The sequence below is a fragment of the Kuraishia capsulata genome, genomic scaffold (assembly GCF_000576695.1).
Source record: "Kuraishia capsulata CBS 1993 genomic scaffold, Kuraishia_capsulata_scaffold_1, whole genome shotgun sequence".
Classification (NCBI taxonomy): domain Eukaryota; kingdom Fungi; phylum Ascomycota; class Pichiomycetes; order Pichiales; family Pichiaceae; genus Kuraishia; species Kuraishia capsulata.
Genome location: NW_019172950.1, coordinates 403,874 through 418,852, shown reverse-complemented (window position 1 = coordinate 418,852; position 14,979 = coordinate 403,874). Strand labels below are relative to the sequence as shown.

General features: G+C 46.4%; 7 protein-coding genes across 7 annotated transcripts in view; 2 read left to right on the top strand and 5 right to left on the bottom strand.

The window, feature by feature from the left end:
• Positions 1 to 101: 101 nt before the first annotated feature.
• Positions 102 to 1,922, top strand: KUCA_T00000221001 (uncharacterized protein; the record flags this gene model as incomplete). The annotated part of the gene is made up of 1 exon (XM_022604739.1): positions 102 to 1,922. The coding sequence occupies one exon, from the start codon at positions 102 to 104 to the stop codon at positions 1,920 to 1,922; it is 1,821 nt and encodes a 606-aa protein (XP_022456278.1).
• Positions 1,923 to 2,170: 248 nt separating this feature from the next.
• Positions 2,171 to 3,184, top strand: KUCA_T00000220001 (uncharacterized protein; the record flags this gene model as incomplete). The annotated part of the gene is made up of 1 exon (XM_022604738.1): positions 2,171 to 3,184. One exon carries the CDS (start codon positions 2,171 to 2,173, stop codon positions 3,182 to 3,184), a length of 1,014 nt encoding a protein of 337 aa, XP_022456277.1.
• A 117-nt stretch (positions 3,185 to 3,301) lies between these two features.
• KUCA_T00000219001 (uncharacterized protein) lies at positions 3,302 to 3,583 on the bottom strand (the record flags this gene model as incomplete). Its single annotated transcript, XM_022604737.1, has 1 exon — positions 3,302 to 3,583. One exon carries the CDS (start codon positions 3,581 to 3,583, stop codon positions 3,302 to 3,304), a length of 282 nt encoding a protein of 93 aa, XP_022456276.1.
• A 436-nt stretch (positions 3,584 to 4,019) lies between these two features.
• Positions 4,020 to 12,140, bottom strand: KUCA_T00000218001 (uncharacterized protein; the record flags this gene model as incomplete). The annotated part of the gene is made up of 1 exon (XM_022604736.1): positions 4,020 to 12,140. One exon carries the CDS (start codon positions 12,138 to 12,140, stop codon positions 4,020 to 4,022), a length of 8,121 nt encoding a protein of 2,706 aa, XP_022456275.1.
• A 336-nt stretch (positions 12,141 to 12,476) lies between these two features.
• On the bottom strand, positions 12,477 to 13,763 carry KUCA_T00000217001 (uncharacterized protein; the record flags this gene model as incomplete). Its single annotated transcript, XM_022604735.1, has 1 exon — positions 12,477 to 13,763. The coding sequence occupies one exon, from the start codon at positions 13,761 to 13,763 to the stop codon at positions 12,477 to 12,479; it is 1,287 nt and encodes a 428-aa protein (XP_022456274.1).
• Positions 13,764 to 13,916: 153 nt separating this feature from the next.
• On the bottom strand, positions 13,917 to 14,942 carry KUCA_T00000216001 (uncharacterized protein; the record flags this gene model as incomplete). Its single annotated transcript, XM_022604734.1, has 1 exon — positions 13,917 to 14,942. The coding sequence occupies one exon, from the start codon at positions 14,940 to 14,942 to the stop codon at positions 13,917 to 13,919; it is 1,026 nt and encodes a 341-aa protein (XP_022456273.1).
• A 29-nt stretch (positions 14,943 to 14,971) lies between these two features.
• The window catches only part of KUCA_T00000215001 (uncharacterized protein), a gene marked incomplete at both ends in the record, with an annotated part of 414 nt that continues 406 nt past the window's right edge, over positions 14,972 to 14,979 (bottom strand). Inside the window, one exon of the mRNA XM_022604733.1 lies at positions 14,972 to 14,979. This exon is cut by the window's right edge and continues 406 nt beyond it. Coding sequence (XP_022456272.1) covers positions 14,972 to 14,979 — 8 coding nt within the window.

Sequence of the window (14,979 nt, the reverse complement as noted above, 5' to 3'; positions counted from 1 at the left end):
TAAACACAGAAAAAAATTTCAGACGGACGCCAAAGTTAACAAGAGAATCAGCAACACAACCGCCGTCGTTTGTTCAAAAACCCTGTTTAAATTCGTTTTGAATGAGTTCCAAGAACACGCGTATTGCGATCGTCTCTGACGACAAGTGCAAGCCGAAGAAGTGCCGTCAAGAGTGCAGAAAAGCATGTCCCGTGGTGAAGACGGGTAAGCTGTGTATTGAGGTCACCGCGGCATCCAAAATTGCCTTCATTTCCGAGAATCTCTGTATTGGTTGTGGTATTTGTGTGAAAAAGTGCCCCTTTGGAGCCATTAACATCATCAATTTGCCCACAAACCTGGACGATCAGGTCACACACAGATACTCCGCCAACTCGTTCAAATTACACAGACTGCCAACTCCAAGACCGGGCCAAGTGCTGGGATTAGTCGGAACAAATGGTATCGGAAAGTCTACAGCGCTTAAAATTTTGGCAGGAAAGGAGAAGCCTAACTTGGGGAAATACGATGATCCACCCAGTTGGGAAGATATCCTGAAGTACTTCAGAGGCTCTGAGCTCCAGAACTATTTCACCAAGGTTCTTGAAGACGACATCAAGGCAATTATCAAGCCTCAATATGTGGATAATATCCCCAGAGCCATTAAGGGCCCAGAAAACAAGGTTGGTGAGCTTTTGAAGGCCAGACTCGACAGAAAGGATTCCGCTAAGGAGATTTTGGAGGTTCTCGAGCTGAAGAATGTCTTCAAGAGAGAGGTGTCAAAACTCTCTGGTGGAGAACTACAGAGATTTGCCATTGCAATGACGTGTGTGCAGAGTGCCCAGGTATACATGTTTGACGAGCCATCCTCATATCTAGACGTGAAGCAACGTCTCAACGCTGCGCAGATCATCAGATCGCTGCTGGGACCAACCACCTATGTCATTGTCGTGGAGCACGATTTGTCTGTTCTGGATTATCTTTCAGACTTTGTGTGTATCCTGTATGGTGTCCCATCTGTCTACGGTGTTGTGACGCTTCCACAGTCCGTGAGAGAGGGAATCAACATCTTCTTGGATGGTCATATCCCCACTGAGAACTTGAGATTCAGAACGGAGTCTCTTCAGTTCAGACTACAGGATGCCAGTGATACCATGATCATTGACCAGTCAAGAAGTTACAGCTATGATGCCATGACAAAGACCCAGGGAGACTTCAAACTCAGCGTTGAGGCTGGTAGTTTCTCAGACTCGGAGATCATCGTCATGATGGGTGAAAATGGAACCGGGAAAACCACGCTTTGTAAGCTTCTTGCTGGTGCTATCACTCCCGACGCAGGATCCAAGGCCCCCAAGCTGAATGTTTCCATGAAGCCCCAGAAAATCGCTCCCAAGTTTACCGGTACCGTGAGACAGCTGTTCATGAAGAAGATCAGAGCTTCTTTCTTGAACCCACAGTTCAACACCGATGTGGTGAAGCCACTCAGAATCGAAGACATCGTTGACCAGGAGGTGCAGCATCTTTCCGGTGGTGAATTGCAGAGAGTCGCCATTGTGCTTGCCCTCGGTATTCCTGCCGATATCTACCTTATCGACGAGCCTTCCGCTTACCTCGATTCGGAGCAGCGTATTATCTGCTCTAAGGTGATCAGAAGGTTCATCATTCACTCCAAGAAGACTGCATTTATCGTTGAGCACGATTTCATCATGGCCACTTATATGGCCGACAAGGTAATGGTGTTCGAAGGTGTTCCATCCACAAGTGCCACTGCTAAGACCGCTGAGTCGTTGCTTACCGGCTGCAACAGATTCCTGAAGAACTTGAACGTTACTTTCAGAAGAGATCCTAACTCGTTCAGACCAAGAATTAACAAGCTCGATTCCCAGATGGATAAGGAGCAGAAGCTCCACGGCAACTACTTCTTCCTGGACAACAATGAACTATAGAGCTTCTCCAAGGAATCCACGCATCCGTCCACTATTTAACTGCATCTGACATAGTCCAAAAGACGTTTCTCTGTATATTAACTGGAAGGGTAAAACGTAGAGCTTCAGGTTGAAACAGGGTCCGGAGTAGAGTAGTGTGTAAACAGTCGTGTAAATTCAAACAAACGCCGCTTGGGCTTGGCTTTGAGAGCCAAGGCTCCGTTGAAAGGCTCTTGGTAACGCTCTCTTCATCGTGTTTGGTATGCTGCATGGATAAAAAAAGTGCTGCTAGAGAGCCGTTCTTTGGAACCAGACTAGACTCCAGGGAGTTTGCGGCTGATGAGCCTCAAGTCTCCAGGACACTTCTCTACAACGATGGACTCTACAACAATGATGAAGAGTTCCAGCCGAAACTGTTCAAGTCAACAAGACAAAACAGACTCAATTTCGATCGTATTAACGATGTTGGCGAACAACTGCTTCAATTGAAGGACCAATATGACCGGGGCGCCGCCCGTGTTGATGGTAGTAACAGATTAGACACCGAAATCAAGCTCTTTCAGCATGTGATAGACGTGTTTAACGAAAAACTGGCCGATATTGGACTAAGATGTTCTCCCACTTGGAATATCCTAGATTCGGATCATCTTACCGGATTTAGCAGCACCAAAAATGAGATGACTACGGAAACAGCGAATTCTGCCTCCAGATCCAAACGCAAGATGAAGATTTCCTTATCTTATGACGATGAAGATGAAGACGAAGATGGCGGAGGCAGTTTGTTTGCTCCAAAAATGAACGAATCGGTAAAGCGAATGAAGGTGGAGTTTATGAAAGGTGACTGCCTGCAGGACAGAGTGAAATTTACTAGTCGAAAATTGAAGGGTATCCCTGGCTCTTCTACCACTCTTCTCACAGACCATTTTAAGAAGCTGAGTGTCTCTGGGAATAACGAGCTTTTTCCAGACGAAAAAGTGTTGGTTTCCTCAAATGTCCCGGTAGCTCCAGCAGACTACACCCAGCAAGTGCATCCAGATCTACGGGGACTTCCTGCAACGAATACATCAACGCCGAAAATCACACCACCAATACCACTCAAGAACAGATTCATCTCCGAGTCAGAACTGTTGATCAACGAGTCAAAAGAACAAACGACAGATGATAGCTCTTTGATATCACCAAATTTCTCGCAGCCGTCACGGAAAGTCACCAACATAGAGGTGAGCCAATTAATAAAAAAGCGGCTTGGTGTGCCTACTGACCAGATCAGCCACTATCCATAATGAACCATTATTGTATTATTCACGTCAAGTTTATGTGCACGAGGAACCGGATCACCCAGGAAAATATCTCCCTATTAACTTTCATTAGTCTAACTAGCTTCACCTAGTCCATCTCCCTCAAAATATCCTCTCTGCTATGGCCCCCCACAGACTATTCGCAAACCGCCTTCCAAGCACCTTGCCTATAACAGGCAAGAGTACAAAATTAAGCAAAGTCTTTAGCTGGACTAGATTCTCCTCCCACTCTGCCTGCGCATCTCTGGTGACTATATCTGAATCGTAAGTGTAGTCAGAGTCGTAGTCTTCCTCATCTGTCTCCTCTCCAGCAGCGTTCAGTATCACCAGCCCCGAGTCAGTTATTCCCTGTATGACACTGCTATGTCCCTGCCCCAATGACATTATGTTTTATGTGTATAAGCGGAGACCCTTTTCTAAAGTTGGAACGCCAGGAAAAGACATGAAGAATGACATAAGTGATATCTTAGAGTCCGTCATGGCTTGGGGCATGGGTAGTGTACCGGCTCAGAGATAGCTACATAACTAATAGCTCTCCAAGCTCTCCACTATAGTTACTTTCAGCAGATATATGATTCATGCGACTATGGGAAAAGCACCGCAGTGGCAGTAGCAAAAATCAGATATACCAGTGAAATCAATATGGTACTAGATATTGCGTGGTAATGTATATTCGTTGGGCTTATATTTGAACACTGCAGACACAGTATAGATACAACACACACACCAGTTGCATTAGGTACACCGGATACAGCACATACAGATTTACAAGAGAAGCTTCAAGCCAAAAGATATCTTATCTAAGGCATCCATTATACCATCATTCTGCGGACAAATCAACACCACCAATGGACCAGATTTCTCTCTCATCTTCAAATCTGTCGGAAAACATCTCCTCTTCATCACCTCCAGCGATCACTCTCTCACGCTCCACACCCGCTAGTCTCTTGGCCACTCTTCTAACGAAATCGCCTATAGATCTCAACTGAACAGAGCCTCCAACAGGATCATCAATAGTGGCTCCTGCGGCGGAAACATCGTCAAACCATTTAGTGAAGAAAACCATCTCTTGATCATCAACCAAATTGAAGATGGCCAGGAAACATTTCTCTGCAGCGAGTCTTATTGGGATAATAGAATCCCTAACACATAGGAACACAGCCGGAGCAATCAACGAGATGAAAGGGGCAATCATTGAATCCCAATGGAATCTTGAAACGGTTCGCAAAACTACCAGCGACAACCTTCTGGTGTCCGAGGAACTTGAATCAGGCTTAACTGCAGTCTTGGACAGTTGTTTGGCCAAAGCTTCGAGTTCCTCTCCTTCAAGCTGCATGGTAACACCATCTGCCTCCTTTCCACAGCTCAGCAACAGCTTACCACATGCCAATACAGCGTTATCACTGATGTATGGCAATGTAGCATCTGTGGCCCTGACGAGATATTCGACAATTTCGGGTAACAATTCAGGTTGGAAAACGTGACTTGGAGAATCTTTCAAGAAGGCGTTCAGGGTCAAGATGCTGAACTTGCCAGCATCACCAGCGAGTGGAGATTCCAAGACCTTCGTCTTGAGCAATCTCGAAGCCTCCTCTGGAGTCAGGATTTTGGATAAAATACCGATCAAACGGGCATTGGCAACGACAGAATCATCAGCTGCCTCTGAAAAGCCTTCTTCGACAAGAGAAAGAACACCGAGTTTCGAGGCCTCGCTCATCTTAGAGCCGGCAACGTTCACCACTTCAAGCAAGGCATTGAGCATTGCAGTCTTAACTCCAACCTCGTCTGTGGACTTAGCACCGGCTAAAAGCTCAGAGACCAAAGGATCCACACGAGGCTGGTACTGGATCAGAGAACCCAAAGCTTTGGCAGCACGAAGACGTAACAAAGAATTGCTCTGATCAGACAGAGACTTGACGAACGTACGCTGCAATTGAGGAATGAAAGGACGCAAGAACTGTGGAATTTTGCTGAAAAGCTTGTTGAGAGCATACAGGATGGATGCTTTAACGTCACCACTGAAACGTTCACCAACAACTCTAATGAGAGGACCAACAATTGCAGTGATGAAAGGCTTGAGATTGGCAGCAGGTGTCTTCTCCACGATGTTGGCAATACCCATAGCTGAGATCTCACGAACTTCGCTGGTTCCATACATGAGCCCTTGCAAGAAGATAGGCAAAACACAGTTAGGACCCTTTGGAAGAGTGAAAGCACGCAAATCTGAGTTAGCCGCTCCAGTGATGGAAAGCACTCTGTATGCAGGTCTGACAAGACTTTCGAGAGATTCTTTGCTCTGTTGGCTGATCAATGACGACAAGGCCTCGAACGAGTTTTTAACCACATCTTCGTCCTCGTTGTCCAGTTCAGTGATCAGTTGCTCCACAAGATCCTCAGTGTACTGCGAGAAGTTCAAAGTGCTGTTGTCGAAGAAAGCTGGGAGAGCCTCATAGATGGCGGCAACTCTCTTTGAGTCTTCGTGTCTCATGGTGGAAAGGATATTCTGCAACAAAGGATGCAATCCTTCTGAAGAATCAACAGAAACCAATATCTTGTCTAGAGACTCCAGCACCACATCGTGTGTCTTATCATCATCTTTCTTTGTGGCAATGAGAGCGTCGATCAACGAATTAATGATTGTAGCGAGGCGCTTGTAAAGGGCTGCTCCAGCCACCTCAGCAAGAGAACCAAGGGCACGGGCTTTGAAGGCATCCAAAGGCGGAGCCGTCAGCGTTGGAATCAGGATTGGCAAAATCAAGTCTGCATTGGCATTCATGATCTCTTGAAGAGCAGCCAGAGCATTTCCTGAACTCTCTGGATTATTGAGCATATCCAACAAACCTGGAATGACCTCATCAACAGCAGAGTTTCCAATCACCTCTTGCAAAGCATCAAAAGCCGTTGCTGCTGATTCACGAACGTTTTCGTTGGAGTCCACCAAAGCATCCCTGATGATTCTGACGAACGTATCCTGGTAAGCCACAACACTCTCAGCTGATGAGGACTCAATGAGCTCGTTAATAGCAACACAGATACCCTGTTTAGAGTCAGAGTCACTGGAAACCAGAGCTTGTTCCAAGGTTGGAAGCAACTGAGATAGAGCATCACCACCAACACGACGAACAAGGTCACCAAGAGTTTGCGCTGCTGTATGCCTTTGAGTCTCCTCTGAGCTGGCGAGACGGCGGACAATCACTCCAGTTAGCACAGGAAGGATTTCCTTAACGGTACGTGGAGTGTTGGCCACAAGAGCCTTCCAGATGTCAACTGCCGCATTGCGGACAGCAAGGGCAGTATCTGAACGACAAACAAAGAGAAGTGCCAGAATACGATCACGACGGTCTTGGCCAAGAACCTGGATAAGTGCCTTATTGACACCTCCAATGACATCGCCTTGGGTTTCTGCTAAGTCAGCCTTACCGGTGATACCGGTGACCTGGAAAAGCAGCTCACCTGTAAGCTCCAGAGAAGAGAGACGGATACGATAATTGACATCCGACAAACCAAGCTCGAGTTCAGGTAGCAGCAGATCCACAGCCTTAGTAGCATAGTTCTTCACGATCAATCTACCAGCACGCAAAGCGGTCTCTCTGATATCCTCATCAGAATCAGCCAAACCAGCAAGAACAGGTGGGATGACACGGTTGAGGTAGGGAGAAAACTGACTACCAAAACACACAGGAAGGAACAAAAGTAATGGCATGAAACCTGCACGGATGAAGGCACGAGAGTTCGAAGCACCGGCCAAGATGATTGGCAGGATCTCCTCCAGCTTGTTGATACCAAGACCACTAACGACTTCAGCCAACGCTTGCGCAGAACCAAGTCTATCGCTGGCCTTTGATTCGTCATGCAACACAGACAACAGTCTTGGGATCAAGTCTGCAAATCTCTCTTCTCCTAGTTTTTCAACTAGCGAACCCAAAGCCCTGGAAGCAGTAGCCCTGGTACCTGGCACTGGGTCTACCATTGCAGATTCCAGCTCTGAGACCAAGGCGGGCAAGTAAGGAATAAGATCCTTGCTATCAACCAGGATAGACATATTACCAACAATCTTACAGGCCTTTCTCTTAGTGGTGGCAGACCTGTCAATCATACCACGGTGGATGACATGAATGATTAGAGCCAGAGAAGGTCCATCAATGTAATGGACAAACTTGGTCTCGATCAAAGCATCCAAGGCTTCTGTGGTGTACTTGGTAGGATCACCAATAGCTTTGATGAGAACAGGCACCAATGCCTGGATTTCGGGGTTACGAATGACTTCACCGAATCTCTTAAGGGCCTGTTCGGCAGCCTTACGGACTTCTTTGTGGGAGTCACTAAGAACACCAACAATCTCAGGCACAATGGTAGACAGCGACGTCGACAACTGTGTTGGATCCAAGTATGCCATGGAACCCAAAAGCTCAACGGAACCCTTCTTACTTCTCCAGGCAATGTCATCAAGACTCTCAACGGCTAGAGGAATGAGCTTCTTAACACCATATCCAGTGGTCCTTTTCATGATAACTCTGGTTGCAAAGTCGGTCGCTTCACGCACCTCTGGAGCCTGATCACCAAGACTCTTCAAGATTATTGGAAGAATTTCAATGACATAAGGCTCGAAGAGCTCACCCAGACTCTGAGACAAACACTCAAACGCAAAAATGACACCTTCACGGCGTTTGGCGTTCTTTTTGTCATCTGCAGCATCAGTAAGTCTTCTGATCACATCGTGATCGGCTAAGGACTTGATACCAGAACCTTTCACGAGACCGGCAATACCATAAGCTGCACCTCTTCTCTTAGCAAGCGACTTGCCATCAAAGAGGTTGTCAAACAGTTTGTCAAAGTATCCACCAAGGTTTTCGGTGACCTTTGGCACAAGAGGGGCCAAACACTCTGAGACAGCAAACTGGACATCTTCGGACGGAGTATCCAGAGTCTTGAGCAATCTTGAGATGATATTCTCCAGTCTGGCATCTGAAGAATCCAAATGCTGCGCCAGAGCACCATACAGAATGATAGTACTTTCCTTAATACTATCGTGCTCTCTGGTTCCATCATCCTTGACAGATAGACCCTGTTCAAAGATGGGGATTAAGGTCTCGACGTTGGTGGCACCATGGGCCTCGATAATGGCGACACCAGCCTCCTGCAATTCTTGACGAACACTGGATTCTTTGTCACCCAATGCCTTTCCCAAAACTAGGAAGGTGATGATCTTGCTGGTAGTTTCTGCGTCAAACTGAGAAGCCATGTGTTTCAAAGCCAAGGCAACACCACTTCTTTCTTCCCATGGATCTTTCTGGTTTAGTGAGGTCTTGATAACCAGACCGAACTCATCCAGTTGTGGTCCTGGTGGATCCTTTTTGAGCTTGTAAAGCTCAATCAAGTCATCCAGCGTTTTGTTGAATACTTCTGGTCCTAGCTCCTCAGTGGCAGCCGCTATGGATCTTGCGGCTGATAGACGGATACCAGCATCACTGTCACCCAAGAAGGCAATAAGCTTCTTTGGGGAAGAATTGTCCAGCTTGAATTCACTCTCCTCCCAAATTGTCCTAGCTATCTCGGCATTATGCTCAATGTTATCATGACATGCGATCCAGATCTCGCTTGAAAATCCCAGATCGGTGAGATCAAACTCCGAGTCCAAAGCTTCGAGTACCGCCAAACGCACGAACGCCTGGTGCTTAACAGCACCGCTCATGATCAAGGAGAGATCAGCGTCACTAATGGACACAGAAATGTGTTGACACAGAGCTGAGAAACACTCCTTTGAGGTTTTAGCTCTTGATGGAATCTCCATCAGAGAGAGAAGGGCCTGGATAATTGGACGTCTTGGAATGGACTTGTCTTGGAAAGTTTCTGCATGGGCTCCAATGATATCTGTAGCCAGAAGCAACTGTTCTTCCTCCTTGTCTTCCTCAACAAACTCCAACTTCGCCTGGGGCATCTTCTCGCTTTTCAAACTTGCTTTGGTCCCTACATCGAGAACTTTGATTAGCAAGGGAAGAAGGTAGATCAGAGTGGCAGTGTCGAAACGCGCCTGGTCAGAAAGAAACTTAACTCTGAACAGGATCCTGGACAGAAGATCGGGAAGAGGCTCTGAAACCAGGTGGTGCGGAACAGAAGGAATCTCATACAAACGAAGCGTTGCAACCCCAACGAAAAGCCTAGCTGGACCCAAACGATCGGATATCACATCAGAGAGCTTCAAGAAAGAGTCAGAGACAACGTCTCCCATCAGACTGTCGCATTGACGAATTTCAAGAAGCGCGAGAAGACGAGTGACTGTTACTGGAAACCAGACACTAGAAGCATTGTCAAAGGAAGCAGCATCTTTCACAAGAGAGTTTATGATGACCACACCAGCAGAGATAGAATTGAAAACATTTTGAGTCTCTCTTCTGATATCAGATTCCTTCTTAAGTTGCTCGTTCACAAGCAATTGTTCCTCTCTGGTCAGTTTCTTGACGGGCTCATGCTTTTTAGAGATCTCCTTCTTTATGCTCTCCTCCCACTTTCTGGTTTCATAGTCTTTGGAGTTTTTGTTTTCTTCGACATTGCTCTTCTTCTGCAACACATTGAACACCATCTTGCCTTCTTCTCCCTTCCAGATAGCAATGCTTTCTTCGGACACAGTTGAGAGGGTAGAAGAGCTGAGAGCTTCCTCGAGAAAGTGAAGGATCTGTGGAATGACAACCTCAGGCGCGATATACGCTGCAGTGGAGATGGCGCTGACGGCTGCATCGAAGATCTTGGTTGAATGGGTATCAGCAGTAGCCGTTTTCAGGATCAATATAGCAGAGCTCAAAACTGACTCCGAAAAACGAGATAGAATGTGGTGAGGATCAGTCTGAGCACGTTGACAAACACCCACCCAACGATCCTTGATGTTGAGGTTTGGATGCAGGCAGATCATCAGAAGATCACTCAGCACTTTTTCAAGAACGGACTCAGTGGTAAGACCTTGAGTGATGCTGGAAATGACAGCCGAAGAGTTGCTGTTGACGAGACAAAGCTGGTCGTCGTCAGCAACCGTCGTGCTCAAAACTTTCTGCAAAGAAAACACAACGGAAGTTGCAATCAATTCCTGTTTATCTGAGCCACACAGCCTCTTTAAGTCGACCGCAGCTTCTCTTCTGAAGTCAGAAGCTATCTTGCTTGACATGATGGTAAACAACCACGCCTCACCCAGATCTGAACTCACAGCCTCTGTGGCAAACGGAGTAGTGACTCCCAGAGCCTTAAGGTACCATCTCTGTTCCTCTTGGGTACTAAGCTTGGAGTAAACACGATGACTGAGCACAACAGATGGTTTTTGTGTCTCAGACAGAGACTCCAGGGCAATTTGCGAGAAACTTTGAAACCCAGTTTCACCAAGCAAGTAAAGGGCAACATAGCAGGACGCAATACCTTTACTCGTAACGGTTGGCAGAGGAGAAGCGATAGCCTCGTGAATACACGAGACAAAGAGGTCAAAAAACTGGCTCAAAAACTCGCGTAGCTTCTCATCTTTGTCGAACACATACGCAAGAGATGTGAACCAAACTCTGCGCAAATTAAGTCTTTTATCAGACAGTCCCTCCTTGATCGCACTGAAAACCTTGTCATCCAAATCCCAACCTGCCTTCACAGAAGCAGTAGCATGCAAAAAGAGAGCATCCAAATAGCCAGCTAATGAAGTCTCGTTGAGGTCCTTAGAGATCAAAGGCAGCAACCCAAGAAGAATTGTGGAAGAAACTTCGGCTGAGATTGGTGGTACAGCTTTCAAGGTCGTTGCGAAAAAGACCTTCTGGTCTGCAGCCGAAACTCCCTTGACAGCTTTAAAAGCCTCATTCACAACCTTCAAGAGAATCTCTGGGGTTGCACCTGAAGAGTGCAAAGTTAAAATGAGCTCCATGGTATTGGAAGCGCCTGCCCTGACAGTTTCCTTTGATGATTTGAAGGCAGAAAACAGCTGAGACAATAGTTTACCCTCCACAGTATCTTTGACTAGATCTATTTTTGATGGCAATGAGGTGACCAATGGTCCGCATATCTGTGTGAAGACGATCTCTGAAGATCTCAGGATTGCCTTCTCAAGGGCTGGGACCAAGACATCATCGACATCTTTCTGCCCAACAAATTCCTCGAAAAACGACCCTGAAATTGTCAAAGCATGGCTCAGCTCCTTTGTATGTTTTCCCAGCAAAATTTTCTTGCTGAAGTAGTCCAATAAGACAGATTTCTGTGCTGAAAAATTGTTGTATATCTCCGGATGACGAGGAAGCAAATCGATAGCTGCCTGAGACAAAATCCCAAGCAGGGTCAAAAGACCTAGAGTAGGATGAGACTGTTTATCATCAGAAAAGATTGCAAGGTAGTCCGAAAGATATCCATACGAATCAGATCCGTTTGCCGAGAGCGTGTTCATGACCGTGTACTTCGTCTGGGTAATAGCAGATTGCAATACTCTCTTCTTATGCCTCGTACCACCATTATGATCATGGGAGCCTGAATATGTACAACATGCTTCAAGCAAATGTGTCAGCGACGTGATGATTTCTTTGGCATATTTGTCGAATTTGCCGAGCTTAGCCAATGTAACGGAGAATTGGTTACACCAGTCAAGCAGAGTCAACACATCGGTGATTGCAATGCTATTCTCGGTTCTGGAACACTCCAGGATAAATCTCAGATACTTGGGAGCAAATATCTCCGGATCCAGAGACAATATCGAGTTCAAGCCCTCAGTGACTGCGGTTCTGGATTTTGGATCTTGGTAGTAGCAGAAAGTCCTCAGCAGAACCAACGATAATCTCCCGAGATACTGTTCGGGAACTCCTTTTGTCTGTACAAGAGCGTCAATTCTGCTCAGAGCAGCCAATCGCACTTTGGTGGATGAACTGCCAAGAACCGTGCCGAGTTGAGGGTCCAACTCTTCCCAGGTGAGCTTCTGGCTGATAACCTCCATCGAGTCCTGTTTCAATTAAACGGATGAAAATGGGCAAAAACTCGAAGTTCGAAGGCAAAATCTGATCTCTGTTCTCAGATTAATTCAGTGAATCTCTGAACTGCAAACTAAACCTCAAATATTGAGAGGGTTATTGGTAGAGGTTACACTGAAAAGTTCGTCTGACTCGATCTATGGCACTTTTTTTTCACCTGTAAGGTCGTGTACCAGCCCGGGGAATCGTCGAGGTCAAATGCCCCGCGCTTCAAATTGTCCCTTTAGTTACCACGCTTCGATACTTAGTATAATCATCTCCGACTGTATTATAGTTACTGCTTTTTAGCTGTTTAAATGCGATTACCCGCGACTGTCTGCGTTTGAAACAATGCGACTCTTGGTGTTTCTGACTTTCGGCAAACTGTACAGAACGGGTCTCTTGACCTCGGCCAGGGCTGCCTGCTTTTGTCTAGCTTTCTGAATCTTTTGTTGAACATGATTCTTGGCGGAGAGATAATCACTCAGATCGCCATTGCGGAGTTTCTTCTTCAGAGGGGCTGTCTGGATTGGCTCGAAATGGTGCTTGATCTGGCGATACCAACCTCTGTCGTATGCAAGTGCGTCTCTGTCAATGCGCCGCGTGGAAGTAGAAGTGGTAGTTGACGACGAATATGAGGTGGGAGTGGGACGATTGCTTGTAGTGTGTTTCCCAGCCTTAGTGCTTTCAGGTTCGGAAGTGTCCTCGGAGACCTCATCCACTACTTCTTCGTCCTCGTCATCGTCCTCTCCCTTGCCATTTTGTAAGCTTTCTTCAACATCTTGCCCAGGTGCATTATCAGCCAAGTCGCTCTCAGTGAGATATTGAGTCTCATCGCCTGCAACCGGATTAATTTCTTCTTCAGTTGGTTGTGCATCTTGCTCTGGCTTTACCTCTTCTTCTGGTTGCACGACTTGCTGCTTATCTTCAGCCTTTCCTGTCTCCTTTTCTTCGTCCGGTACTTCTTCTTTCTCTTCCTTCCCTTGAACATCTTCTTTCTCCTTTACTTCTTCTTTCTCTTGTTCATCACTTTCTTTTTCTCCTGCCTTCTCGTTATGTTCTTCATGCATATCTTGTTCTGGGTCTTTTGCTCCTACAAAGTCATCACCAATCGCACTGTAATCAACGTCAGGGGAGCTGGCAAACTCTGCATCCAAAAACTTAGTAGCAACTGTTACAGGAGCCACCTCGCGATCACCCCAGTTGAGGCTTACAGAAGCGTGTTCTATCGTATCCTTGAACCGCATTCCGAGATCCTCTACAGCGCGCCTCTGATCATGCTCTTCGTCGTAGAAGCTTTTGTTCGAATACATCGATTGTTGTTTGGGGCCATGCCCTTTCCCCTGTTTGTGATAATCGCATGAAAATTCTTCGCAGACACCCAGGAAGTGGTCTCTAGCAGATAAGTAATTACCATAGGGACACGCTTTCACTAAGCATCCCACCATCCGGGGTACGTCTGTGCAATAACAGTCGAAGTCGATATGGCGGCGGGGACAAAGCGCAGCGATCTCATTGACACAAGAGAGAACGCAAGCTGGAGGCGTTGCCAACACAATGGGTATGACAAGGTATATATGAATAAACCAACTCACTCGAATAAGAACCATATTTTTGCTTGCGACAATGAGAGCAAAAAAGAGAAGGAAAGCAAAAACCACAACGCGTGACAATGTTGTACTTCTTGGACCTAGCCACGTCTTTTTCGGATAAATAATTTTTTACGGAAAAATCATAGTTCGATAGTATTGTCCTTATCAATACTACTTAAACCTCGCTTCTGGATGGTAGTATACAGGACACCTCCAATAGGCTCTTTTTATACCATTCCATACCGTCTCGTCAGTTTCATCTTTCTCCTCCAAAGTCCCGGTTGGAGCGTTTATTTCGGTATACGTCAACTCCAGTCCATAGTTAGCGAGATCTATCTCCACAAGCTTGCGATAAACCTCGTAAACAACCAATCTATCAGCTCCAAGTCCATTGAAGAATGAGAATACACCGTCTTCAGTAAGTAAACCGACCACCAGGTCAAACAGCTCAAGCATGTCCTCATAGTGCTCACTATAGGTATCGTAGTATATACCATCAAAGAACACATTTTTGGACAAGAGCTCTGGAAGAGTGTCCTGCCATCTTCCCTCAAGAATGTGGACCCCCGGTTTCGAATACCAGCCGTCCTGCTTCAACTTCGCGAGCACATCAGGGTGCGCTTCACAAATGTAGTGGTTCGCTGGGCTTCTTTCCTGGATCATGGTGTCAATTATTCCCATCCCAAAACCAATATTAAGAACAGTTTTGGAAGGATTCGAGCCCTTGAAAAGCGAATCGCATCCTGCAGCCATCAGCCCGTTTTCCCAATCCATCATCACACCGTCTCCTCTATCTGTGACTAGAGCACCGTCCTTGTATTCCAGTTTTGTTTTGAGGTATACCTCTGGCATGCTCGAAGGATCTTCTTCGATCAAGTTTGAGTTTGGCTGTGCCGTGTTTTCGAGTTCTGGTTCTTGTGAATCATCAACCTTGACTTCTTCCACCTCTATCTCAACATCGTCCTCTGCCTCTGGCTCAGACTCTGGCTCAGACTCCAAACCATCCGAATCTAGGAACTCGATATTTGGATCATTCAACTTCCGCAGCAAAATCTCAGCTCTGACACCCGCATCCACCATTGCGTCCCACAGCTTCGTCCGCGTGAGACCTCTTCTCTGAAGAACGCAAGCAGGTGTCTCGTCATTGGCATTAAGCAAATTCCAGCCAGCGCCACGTAAAAACAACTTCTCGACCATCTCAAGAACAATAGCCTCTTCCTGCTCGCTTAGGTTC